Source organism: Acomys russatus, chromosome 19, assembly GCF_903995435.1.
Source record: "Acomys russatus chromosome 19, mAcoRus1.1, whole genome shotgun sequence".
NCBI lineage: Eukaryota > Metazoa > Chordata > Mammalia > Rodentia > Muridae > Acomys > Acomys russatus.
Genome location: NC_067155.1, coordinates 14,369,756 through 14,382,786, shown reverse-complemented (window position 1 = coordinate 14,382,786; position 13,031 = coordinate 14,369,756). Strand labels below are relative to the sequence as shown.

The 13,031-nt window shown below is 54.2% G+C and overlaps 1 protein-coding gene across 1 annotated transcript in view; it reads left to right on the top strand.

The window, feature by feature from the left end:
* The window catches only part of Ceacam16 (CEA cell adhesion molecule 16, tectorial membrane component), an 8,171-nt gene extending 6,077 nt beyond the window's left edge, over positions 1-2,094 (top strand). Inside the window, exon 5 of the mRNA XM_051162013.1 lies at positions 1,760-2,094. Within this exon, the coding sequence (XP_051017970.1) occupies positions 1,760-2,094 (335 nt within the window). The remainder of the gene's footprint in view (positions 1-1,759) is intronic.
* The last annotated feature ends 10,937 nt before the right edge of the window (positions 2,095-13,031 follow it).

Genomic DNA, 13,031 nt, shown 5'->3' with positions numbered 1-13,031 from the left:
CACACACCACAGCTGGAAAACCACAGACAGCTGTAGAGAAACACACCAGAGGCACCGTCCTCACACCTCTCGGTTCTGGAATGACGGGGGGGTAGGGTGGGGAGGGGGGACATTGAGGGACCTCAGAGAACACCACTCACGTCCCAAGGATGGTGGCTCTGAGCACCAAGTCCTCGTTTTAAAGCGGGTGTGGAAATGCTCGCCTGTAATCTCAGCACTGGAGAGGTGAAGGCAGGAGGGTCAGGGGTTCAAAGCTACCTTTGGCAACACAGACAGTTCAAAGTCAGCCTAGGCTATGTGAGACCTTGTCTCAAAAAAAAAAAAAAAAAAAAAAACAACTCATTAACGCTACCTGGGTTTCTCCTCAAGTGGCCACTGTCCCTTGTGGGAATTGTCCTTCCCCTCCGCCCTTCCTTCTTCCTCCACTAACAGGCTGGGTCTCATGCAAAGGGTGGGGATGGACCCTCTTTCACACAGAACAAAGATGGCTGCCCCAAAGGTAAGTGCGCTTCCTGTCTTACCTGTGAGGGATTCTTGGCTGGAGACAGGGTGGACCAGATGACCTCAGGGCCAACATGGGGGGTGTCCAAGGTCTGCAGGTATGTGCAGGATATACCTAATGCAACATTCCCAAAACTGCTATCCTCTAAGCTGCCAGAAATCCTGTGGCAGGTGCTGGGGTTGAGACAGGAAAGAAACGCATGGTTGTTACCCCACCTGGGAAACAAGCTGATCTGATGGAGGAGGCATGGTCTTTCTCTGACCTCAAAGGGGTCAGGGAAGCAAGGGGTCTTCCAGTCAAAGAGAAGAGGCAATGCATCACCTTCTCTGGGCTCCCAGGCACTGGTGGGGGAGATGTAAAATCCTCTGGTCAAAGGGAGGAGGCACAGTCTGGAAGAATTTCCAGGAGGTCATTAGAGGAGACATGACACTACTTCAAATTTCCTAGTCTGATGGGGGAGACACAGGTCCCACTTTGGGAATACTCCAAATCTGATGGGGGAGTGCAAACCCACCCCCACTTTCTATGGAAATTTTCTGATAGAAGAGAGATAATTATTCCCAACTTTGGGGGTTTCCAACTTGATCAGAATGTTCCACTCCAATAATCTACAATTTCTCAGTCTGATGGAGGAGACAGAGGTTCCCACCTGGTAGAGAATCTTAAACCAATGGAATAGTCTTTTCAGCTTTCCCAATCTGATGGAGGAGACACAACCCACATCTCATGAGGGTTTTTTTTTTCCCCATGTGATACAAGATGCATAGCTTCTTCTCTCTTAGAGTCTCCCAATCTGATGGAGGGGTTGTCAGCCCCATTCTCTTGGGTCTGCTGCTCTCACAGAAAAGGCACAGTGTGGGAGGAGACAATACAACCACCTGATGGGGGAGACACAGCTCCGTAGTCTGGGATTTCCAGTCTGATGGGGGAGGCATGGCCCCTAGAGTTTGGAATCGTCCACCGTGATGGAGGAGACATGGCTAGACCCTCCAGGGCCTTCCAGTTTCATAGGAGGGACACCCTGCACCATCATCCAAAGATGAAATCTATACAGGGGAGATGTGCCCCTGGCAAGTACCACTGAGATAGAAAGTCTATGTGATCACCCCAGAACTCACCCCATCCTCTCTGTCTCTGCCCCAGCCCCTCATGGGGGAGCACCATCTATGGGGGAGCTGGTCAAAGGAGAGGGAGGGAGGACTCCACACCACACCCAGTGCAGACCTGGCTGACCAGTGGTGGTGGCTCTCTCCCCAGCTGCAGTTGTAGCCATGATGATTGTGCCTGTACCGACTAAGCCAATGGAGGGCCAGGATGTGACCCTGACCGTCCAGGGCTACCCCAAGGACCTGCTAGTCTATGCCTGGTACCGTGGACCCGCCTCAGAGCCCAACCGACTGCTCAGCCAGCTGCCGTCAGGGAACTGGATCGCCGGCCCAGCGCACACGGGCCGGGAGGTGGGCTTCGCCAATTGCTCACTGCTGGTGCAAAAACTGAACCTCACAGACGCCGGACGCTACACACTCAAGACTGTCACACTGCAGGGCAAGACGGACACACTGGAGGTGGAGCTACAGGTGGCCCGTGAGTGAGGGGCCTGGGGTGGGGGGACTCCCAAAGGTGGCCTTCTTCTCCCTCACATGCTTGCGGGACATGGGCATGTGCTTCTTCCATCTGACCTGAGTGTCCCCATGTGGGCACTTGCCTTGCCTCTCAAATGATGACGTCCTCCAAGGGTAGAGGGGTTTCCCTCAGACTGAGGTCTCCTTGCTCATATAAGGTATATGCCACATGGATATGTAGCCATAAAGAGAGGTGTCGTGTGAGGGTGGGCATCTTTTCTCCTCAGGTGAGTGGAAACTAAGCCACGGGGATCCAGTCTCTTCCACCATACTAGGGAGTGGGTCGGTGAATGCAGGTGTTTTCCTCCCCCATGAGACATGACATGAGGGCAAGGAGGTTCCACCTTCAGACACCGGAGTTCTCCCATCCCAACATGCATGAAATATATTAGGACATAGGCTGCTAGGTGTGTCTCCTCCAACAGACAGAGCTCTCTGTTGGGAACGACCTCTCCTCCATCAAGCTGGGGGCTCCCACAGTAGAGAACCATGTGTCTTTCATCAGACTGAAAACTGTGTCTCCTCCATCAGACTGGGGGCTCCCAGAGTCAGGGACAATGTCTCCTCCATCAGACTGGGAGCTCTCAGAGTCAGAGACAGTGTCTCCTCCATCAGACTGGGAGCTTCCAAAGTCAGGGACTGTGTCTCCTCCATCAGACTGGGAGCACCCAGAGTCAGGAACTGTGCCTCCTCCATCAGACTTGAGGCTTCCAGAGTCAGGACCTATGTCTCCTCTGTCAGACTGAGAACTCTTAGAGTCAGGGACAGTATCTCCTCCATCAGACTGGGGACTCTCAGTGTCAGAGACAGTGTCTCCTCCATCAGACTGAGAGCTCCCAGAGTCAGGGACTGTGTCTCCTTCATCAGACTGGGGGCTCCCAGAGTCAGGGACTGTGTCTCCTCCATCAGACTGAGAGCTCCCACAGTCAGGGACTGTGTCTCCTTCATCAGACTGGGAGTTCCTAGAGTCAGGGACTGTGTCTCCTCCATCAGATTGGGAGCTCTCAGTGTCAGAGACAGTGTCTCCTCCATCAGATTGGGAGCTCTCAGTGTCAAAGACAATGTCTCCTCCATCAGACTGGGAGCTCCCAGAGTCAGGGACTGTGTCTCTTCCATCAGACTGGGAGCTCCCAGAGTCAGGGACTGTGTCTCCTCCATCAGACTGGGAGCTCCCAGAGTCGGGGACTGTCTCTCCTCCATCAGACTGGGAGCTCCCAGAGTCGGGGACTGTCTCTCCTCCATCAGACTGGGAGCTCCCAGAGTCAGGGACTGTGTCTCCTCCATCAGATTGGGGGTCCCCAGTCAGGGCCATGTCTCCTGCATCAGAGACAGGGAGCATGCCCCCTCCATCTGACTAGGAGCTCCCAGCCAGGAACCATGCCCTTATAGTCAAAGGTCATGTCTTCTCCATCAGACTAGGAATTCCCAGAGATCTTTAAGACCATATTACTAGGGTATGTGGGCTGGACAGGTGCTCCCAGATGGAGAATGAGTCTGGAGTCTTGCCTGTTGCATCAGACCAGACACTCAGAAGTCAAATTTTCAGAGCCAGGACCAGTCCGGACCTAGCCACCAGCTGTCTGGGTTCGCACAGGCGCACTCCAGAGCCCGTGCGCCCGGGGATTCCTTTCCAGCCTCCTTTGTCACAGTCCAGCTGGAGGACCAGACCACCTTCATGCAGCACCAGACCCCAGACGTGGCACAGGCTGAGCGGGGCGGGTGGGGGTCCACGGGGAGGTACGGTGGGCGGGGCCACGGGAGGGTCCTCGTGCTGACTGACAACCTCCTTGTGCCCGCCCCGTCCTCCTGCACAGCCCTGGAGTAGCAGCAGCAGCAGCAGCGCTGGCCGCTGAGACCTAAGAGAAACCAGCTCTCGCAGCATCTCCCGCGTCTGCCCCTGAGCCCAGGACCGCTCACCTGGAGCATGGATGCATCCTGCCTCCATCTAGACTTAGCGCCCAGCTGTGGGAGAGCTGCGCCCCCCCCCCCCCCCCCGTCCATAAACGTCCCGATGAACGCACGTCGTTGTCAGCCTCTCCTTCCACCGCCACCAGCCTGGTCAAGTGCAGTTAGTGGCCCCTCGCTTTGATTCCCAGCCTCCAAAGCATGCTTAGGCTGAGCGCAGGCTCACCCGGGGATGCTCGACCCACGCCGCCTCTGCTCCGGGGCAGGGCCTGGCGCCTTTGCACCGATGTGCAGCTCACACGGAGGTCTGTCCTGCTCCCCAGTGGGGCTAAGGACCGGACCTCTCTGGGATACAAACAGCCAGAAAGTGTGGAGTAAGGAAAGACCATCCTCACTCGGTAACGCCTGCCTTCACCCTAGCATAAGGCAGGGCTACTTCCCCTCAAAGAACCGTGGTTTTCAAGGAGCTGTCCAGCACCGTCTGAACCTCATCCTTTAAAAGAAGAATGCACCCGAGGGTGGTGGTGCATGATCCCTAAGGACAGGAGAGATAGAAGGCGGGAGGATCAGGAGCGCAAGGCATAGGCCAGACGACGTAATCAAGTTCAAAATCAGTCTGGCTTACAAGAAATTTTAAAAGGGAGAGACTAAAGAGGGTTGATATTGTAGCTTACATGGATCTAAAATTAGTTGTCTCACACATCTTTTAAAGTGCTCGGCGGTCCATTGTTGCGACTAGAGTGGAGTCCTCACATGGCCGCCAGCCACAGAGCCTTCTATCTTCCTTAGCTTAGGGCTCCCAGTTTCTCAATCATCCCAAGGGAGTAAGGGGGGGGGGGGGGGGCGGTAGTGTCCCTGGTTGCAAGGGAGTCTGGGAAGTGTAGTCTTTCTCTTTGGGTCTGTTGATGCCTCCAAGTGATATCATCATTGGTCAGATAGAATGGTTCCCAGGTGGGAAGCTGGCAGTCTCTACTGTGCTGGACTGAAAATTCTGGGGAGCTGGACAAAATGGCCTCTTTCACCTGCAGCCAGTGGGTAAGAGCCACAGCCAATTGCCAAGTCCCAGAAAGCCAGGGACCACGGGATGCCGGCTGAGGCATAAGGAACTTAATTAGGCCAGCAGGAAGGGTAGAGGGAGAGAGAGAGAGAAAGACCTCTCAAGTTTCTAGGTCAAGCTGGATTCTGTATCTCTTAGTAGAGGGAAGCTCAGGTGTCCCCACGACAAAGCCACACATCCCTCTCGGCATCTCCAGGCGCCATCTCAAGCCAGTACAGTCTCCTTCACTTACAGTCCCTGAAAGAAGCGACAATCACCACGAGATAGCAACAAGTTTCTGTAACCAGGATTTTATGGTGAAGGGCACTTAGCTCTGAGTTCCAAACCCACAAAAGAGTAAAAATGAGAATGATGTGGGTAGTTTTATTTTTTTCATGGCTGAGGAATAAACCTGGGACTTTATGAAGACTAGAAAAGCTCTCTACCACTGAGCCACACCCCTAGGCAGGAGCTCTACCACTGAGCCACATCCCAGCCCCTCACTGGGGGATTCTAGGCAAGGGTTCTACCACTGAGCCATGCCCCAGCCTGTCACTGTGGGATTCTAGGCAGGGGCTCTCCCACTGAGCCACACCCCAGCCCCTCACTGAGGGATTCTAGGCAGGGGCTCTACCACTGAGCCACGCCCCAGCCCCTCACTGAGGGATTCTAGGCAGGAGCTCCACCACTGAGCCACGCCCCAGCCCCTCACTGTGGGATTCTAGGCAGGGGCTCTACCACTGAGCCACGCCCCAGCCCCTCACTGGGGGATTCTAGGCAGGGGCTCTACCACTGAGCTACATCCCCAGCCCCTCCCTGGGGAATTCTAGGCAGGGGCTCTACCACTGAGCCACGCCCCCCAGCCCCTCACTGGGGGATTCTAGGCAGGGGCTCTACCACTGAGCCACGCCCCCAGCCCCTCACTGCTCACTGGGGGGTTCTAAATAGGTGCTGTACCACTGAACCATGCCCCCCAATGCAGCCCACCCTTTCTTGTTTGTTTGTTTTCCTGGAGGGCAGGTTCTTACCATGCAGACCAAGTTAGCATAGAACTTTTCGCCTTGCTGCACTAATCTCCCAAATGTTGGGATTCTGGGTTTATGCCACCTGGACAGGGTCCTTTTGTTCTTTTACCTCATCCGTTCCTCCAACATCTCTTATGCCCAGTTACTGGCAGTTCTGTCTTTCACAGGAAGCCAAGGGTTGGGAGTGCTGTAAACACTGAGCCAGCTTTTGTAGTCCCCATGGCTGCCAGGAAAGGACACAGGTCGTGTTTCCAATTCCCCCCTCAGGGCTGCGTAGGATGATCAAATGGACGGACAAACACTAAATCTCAGCTTGGCTGGGGAAATCGGCTCTTTGCATTTCTTCATCTGTAAAATAGACACCACCATAGTGCTTACCTCCTAAGACTGAATAAGCTATAGATGGACAAGAAGAAACCTGCCCCGAGTGTTGTCAATAACACCCATGACCCGGAACAAGGTGTGTGCCTTTAGCAGCAGGCAGACGGAAAACAAACACGTATGTCTAACATTGAGGTTCTAGCTCCCAATGTTAGAGCCCCTACTTACAATCCCTCAGTGAAGGACAAGGGATGAGGCTCAGTGGTAGAGCCCCTGCCTAGAATCCCCCAGTGAGGGGCTGGGGGTGTGGCTCAGTGGTAGAGCCCCTGCCTAGAATCCCCCAGTGAGGGGCTGGGGGCGTGGCTCAGTGGTAGAGCCCCTGCCTAGAATCCCCCAGTGAGGGGCTGGGGGCGTGGCTCAGTGGTAGAGCCCCTGCCTAGAATCCCCCAGTGAGGGGCTGGGGGTGTGGCTCAGTGGTAGAGCCCCTGCCTAGAATCCCCCAGTGAGGGGCTGGGGGTGTGGCTCAGTGGTAGAGCCCCTGCCTAGAGTCCCCCAGTGAGGGGCTGGGGGCGTGGCTCAGTGGTAGAGCCCCTGCCTAGAATCCCCCAGGGAGGGGGATGCTGAGCCCCTGGATCGCATCCTCAATTGTGGGGAAAAACAACAACAACAATAATATGTGTTTCTGCACTGCACCTTCTCACATGCATAAGTCGGCCTCATTTTGTGTAATACTTAATAGACTTGTCATGAAAACCATTTATTATGCCTTCCAAGAGAAAAATAACCCTAAGCCAGTGTAAGCTCTTGGAACCACAAAATTACTCCCAACCCCTGACAGCATCTGGGACCTGTGATCTGGGTGAAAATTCTGCGTCTCCCTTCCAAGCTTCACTTTGACCCTCTGGAGGTCAAAAGTTCAAGGTTACTCCCAGCTATGCACTGGGATCCAGGCCATAGTGAGGCACAGAGAACCCTGCCTTTTGCCAGGTAGAGTGGCACACAGCTTTAATCCCAGAACATGGGAGGCAGAGGCAGGAGGATCTCTGTGAGTGAGTTTGAGGCTAGCCCAGGTCAGCCAGGGCTACACAGTGAGAGCCTGTCTAAAACAAGGCAAAACAAAGCAACACAAGGAAATGGGTGAGCGGGGTTGGGGGGAGGGAAAGTGAAGGAGGGAAGGAGAGGGGAGAGAGAGGGAGGGAGGGGGAGCAAGAGAGAGAATTTGTCCCAATTTTAGATGAGCATAGAATTGCACAGGGAATCTCAGCCTGAGTCCCCTGCCCTGAAAGGTCACTCCTTCCCCAACCTCAACACCACCACCACTACCACTGAAGCCACCAAGCCCCAGGTGGCACTTGGAGCTCTCAGATTCCACCAGCCCAGGAGCAGAGATGGAAATCACCTCCAAGACATCTCTGCCTCCTTCAGCCCCAACCCCCAATGCCTTTTCTCGAGTAGTTGCCATATGTAGACTTGGCTTAAACAAGGAATGCCCCTGAGACCACACACACAATGGCCCAGTTGCCTGTGGAGCCCATCTAAGAAAAGGAAGGAAGCCTGACCGTCTTCTCTCTTCTCTCTCTCTCTCTCTCTCTCTCTCTCTCTCTCTCTCTCTCTCTCTGCGTCTCTCTGTGTGTGTGTCTCTCTCTCTCTGTCTCTCTCTGTCTCTCGGATAGGGCAAGAAGGACGCCTGGGGTGGGACGGAGATGGCGCCTGTCATCAGGCTGTCATTGCCCACCTCAAGGTATCCTGTCTTTGCATCTCACACAGTGCCCAGAGAGGCAATCCTTACCTCTAGAAGGCTGCAGGGCAGCAACTGCCAATCATTGGTGGGAGCTCTTGGAGCCCCGCCCCCGAGCATGTTTTAGAGGCGGGGCCAGACGCCTTGTCCAGCTCCCCCTCCCTCCCCACCTCAGGAGGCGATCAAAAAACCTCTAGAACAAACAAAACAAAACAACAGCAACAGCAAAAAGCCTCTAGAACTAACGTTTCCTCTCTCTACTATCCACGGCCCTAGGCCGACTTTGAATGTCTGTCGTTTTGTTTCGTGCTTTGAGGGCGGGGTTTTGATACACAGCCCAGGCTAAGCCTCCTCCCTCAGTCTCCCGAAGGCTTGTTACCCCGCTGCACAGAGCTGCAGAGTTCTTCCTTCCTGAGGCATAAAGGGCTCCCCACTCTTCACACTGCACTTCCTTTCATCCCACTCCCTCCTTGATGTCTCAGAACCCCAGAGAAATAAAACCAATTAATAAACACGAGAGTCGGGCTGGCAGGGTGGGCAGCAAGATGGCTTGTGGGTTAAATGCATTTGCTGTCAAGTCTGATGGTCCGAGATCACATGGCTGGATTCCTGTGGTGCAAGGGGAGAACCTACTCACACAAGCTGTACTCTGACTTCTGCCTGCACGCTGTAACACACACACACACACACACACACACACACACACACACCGCAAATAATAAATAAATAAAGAGTTCAAGAATTGAGCTGAGGATATGGCTCAGCTTGCAGAGTGCCTGTCTAGTGTGCACAAAGCCAACACTACATAAACCAGGCAGGGCTGTACGCACCTATTATCCCAGTGGAGGCAGAGAGCAGGAGGTTTCAAGGATGTGCAGGCTAACCTGGGCTACAGAGTGAGACCCTGAGACAAAAGACCCACTCGCTGTTTTGGCTGGCCGTCACGGTGTGCACCTGTAATCCCAGCGCTCCAGAAACAAAGCAGGAGATTCGTAAGTCCAAAGACATCCTTGGCTACAAAGTGAGTTTGAGGCGGGCCTGCGCTACCAAACACACTATCTCCAAAATGCATGAATTAATAGAGTGGCCGAGAGGACTAGAAACCAGTCTTTGTCCACTTGAATGCCCATGGCCAAAGGTGGCCAACTTGGGGCCACTTCGAAGCAAGGAACTGTATGAGTGGTTCAGGGTACCAGAAGTCCAAGACCAAGGGAGGCACTGGTGAAAGAGAGATGACATCATGAGGACTCATGACAGGGCTTCTTGGTGGCCATCTTGCTTTGGTTTCACAAGAGTCTCTTCAGAGACTGAAACTCACTCCGTAGACCAGGCTGGCCTCAAACTCAGCGATCTGTCTGCCTCTGCCTCCGTAGTGCTGGGATTAAAAGCAGGCTCCACCATGCCCAGGAGAGCCCCACTTTTATGACCCCACTTGACCTTAACAATGCTCTTTCGGGCTGTGTCTCTAAGTACAGTTTCTTTAAGGGGTTGGAGCTTTGGCAAACGGGCGGGCGGGGGCGTGAGAAGCACACATCTTCCTCATCTGTATCTCCCGGCTTCAAAGACAGTGACAAACAAACAACTGGTGCTCAACAGGCACTTGATAAACGGCCCAATGAATGAGTGAGTACCTCAGATCTGGCTCTTTTGGCCCTGCAGTCTGCATAGGAGTCAGGTAAAGTTTAGGGGTGTGTTTTGAGAAGGTCAACAGAGTCTCTGACCGCAGCAGTTCAAATAGGAAGCAGAGAATAAGAGAGGCTGTAGACAAGTCATGAAAGTGGTGTTCTGGAAGCTGAGAACAAAGAAACACCACGGTATGGAATTTAGACAGACGATGAGAAGCAGCCTCTCAGCTAAAGATAATCAAAATGTGCATTAGAGGCTGGGGGCGTGGCTCAATGGTGGAGCCCCTGCCTAGAATCCCCCAGTGAGGGGCTGGGGGCGTGGCTCAGTGGTAGAGCCCCTGCCTAGAATCCCCCAGTGAGGGGCTGGGGGCGTGACTCAGTGGTAGAGCCCCTGCCTGGTATTCATGAGACCCTGAGTTCAATCTTCAGCACTGCAGTACAGTGAATAAATTAAAAATAGGGCTGGCAAGATGGCTCAGCTAATAAAGGTATTTGCAGCAGGAGCCAAAGAGTCTGAGTTCAGTCCCTGGAACCTACATGATAAAAGAAGAGAACTAAGTCCTGAAAGTTTTCCTCTGACCTCCACATGGGTGTTTTGGCATACAAAACAGCACACACACACAACAACAACAACAATAGAAATAAATAAAATTAGGTTTGCATGAGTTTCCTGCTGCTGCTGTAACATATGACCACAAACTTGGTAGTTGAAAATAAGTCTCGCTGAGTGTGGTGGCGCACGCCTTTAATCCCAGCACTCGGGAGGCAGAGGCAGAAGGATGTCTGTGAGTTCGAGACTAGCCTGATCTACAAAGTGAGTCCAGGACAGCCAGGACTACAAGAGAAACTCTGTCTCCAAAAAACCAAAAACCAAAAAGAAAAAAAAAGAAAAGAAAGAAAGAAAGAATAAGTCTCCTAACCCTAAACTGAAGGTGTTCTCAGGGCTGCCCTCTGGGGACTCCAAAGAATAGGATCCCTCCTCATCTCATTCCATGCCCCCCCCTCCCCCTCGGGCTGCCAGTGGCCTCCTACCTGTGACCTCTAAGTCAGGCCTAAGGCAGCAAGGAAGTGCACTCCTGACCAAGGGTGCTGCTCCCGCGAAGGCTGGGAGGCAGACAGGTGAGCAAAGCCAGTGGAAAGGAGAGGAACACGGCAGAGGTGGGAGTCGGGGCACATGCCAGCCGCCCGAGGGAGGTGGGATCCGTGGAGAACTCTGGACAGACTCTCTCTTGGGTGCTATCAGCACCCCTCCAGCTGCCTGGGAAAACAGGCCTCACAGCAAGGGACGGGGTGGGGGGGGTGGGGGGGGTGAAAGACAGGAGCATGCCAAGCTTTGGGGCCCAGCAGCTGCCAGACAAAGCAGGAAGGCAGGTAGGGGGGGGGGACCAGAGAGTATACAGTAAGACATTCATGCTTTGGACCCTGAGACCCAGGGTCTGGAGGGAAGTGGGTGACAAGTGCGGGTTGTGGTTTTTCACCCATCTCTGAAGAAGCCTCCTTTTCTCCCAGACTTCCCCTCTCGCCCCACCACCGAGCTGCCTTGTTTGTTTGCCCCCCCAAACCCCGCCCCGCCCCCGACACACACACACCATTCCTTTATGATGGGAAACTCTGGATTTCCCCTAACCCATCGGACCTCTTCCCTCTGCCTAGCCCGACCCTCCCACCTCGGGAAGCCCCGTGCGGCCTCCCAGAATGTCCCAGAAGGACGAGTCTGCTGGTACCCTCTGGTACCCATTCATGAAGCCAGATGCGGATCCGCAAAAGAGGAAGGAGGTCACCCGCAGTCACCCAGCATGTGGCCATCTTGGGACATCAGGACTTCACCTTCTTGCATAGCCCCCGCCCCCCCCTCAACACCCCAAGACACTGTATCTCATGTGAGGAACAAATCTATACGGAGATTGTGCAGAAAGGCGGGTGGGGGCGGGGGTGTCAGACCCACGTCTCTCAAGGAAGGTTTTGCTATAAGCTTAGAGATCAAGGAGACAGATGCACCGAACCTGGTTCTATCCTCTCACTCACGCCGGGGAGACAGCCTGTCCCCCAGACAATCGTGGCCCAGCACAAAGGGGGTGTCCAGGAGGCTGTAGGAGCTGAGAAGAGTCAGGGGAGGGGCTTCCTGGAAGAGGGGGGACAGCCCAAACGTTCCCTAGAGATGGAACAGCATAGACAAAGACCAAGGGGCTAAGGGGACGCCTGAGGTCCTGTAAACACGTCCATTGCTCTCCTGGATTTAAACTGTATGCCTCAGTAACCAGTTCGGCACAATGTATATTCACTCTTTCATTCAATAATAAATAAATAAATAAAACACTTCCCGGAGTGTGGACATGTGTGGAAACAGCGGTGACCACGACCATGGTCCCAACTGGATCGTGACTTTGACCTAAGAGTCAAGGAAAGTTCTGGAAAAAGGAAAACCGTACGTGCCGAAGGAACGAGAAGGGAAGAGGTAGGAAGGGTGTTCCAGGCAGAGGGAACAGCCTCTGCAAAGGCTGGAGGTAGTTTCTCAGAGTGATATGGTTGGCCATCTACCCGTAGTTCCTCTGAGGCTTGGGGTTCATCAGAGAGCCTGTCCCTGTGGTCCCCATCGGTGGCTCCTTCCTAAGGCACAGCGAGTCACAGAATAGTGAACACAGGAGAGAAAACAGTGGGCTGTGCCTCAGAAGTGAGCCTCCTCTATATTCCCCCCCCCATCGCCTCCCCGGGGTGAACACCGTGAAGTCAGCGTTAGAATTTGCATCCAGGCCTCGGGAAATGGATGGGGGGCGGGGTGTCCTTTCCTCTGCTGTGGGTGGTGGACTGGCTAGGAGCAGCCTCCAGGTGGCGCCAGTGAGCCTCCCGCCGAGCCTCTCCCATAGCAAAGGTGGGTAGGGCCTGAACAGGACACTGAGGTCCCCCACCAGGGGCAAAATCATGCTCCCTGACCCCAGTTAGAGGACAGGGAGGGACAGATTCCCGATCGTTTGTCTCCCTACTCAGACTATAGGAAGCCCACCATTACACCAGCCCAGGCCACGCTCCTGTGAAACTGTCTTGGGCTGGGGATGGCTTGGGGTGTTAGGAATGGGCGGGAGCGGGGTGGGGGGATGGGGGATGAGGGGGTGTCTTTTCACGTCCAGGGTAAGAAGGCAGCACGCCTGTTTTATAGAGAGGGAAACTGAGACCCTGGAAAGCGAAGCCCTGCCACTCCACCGAGCTGCAGATGAAGCCGCAGACACCTCTGTGTCCAATTGCCCACCCCCACTTCTCCA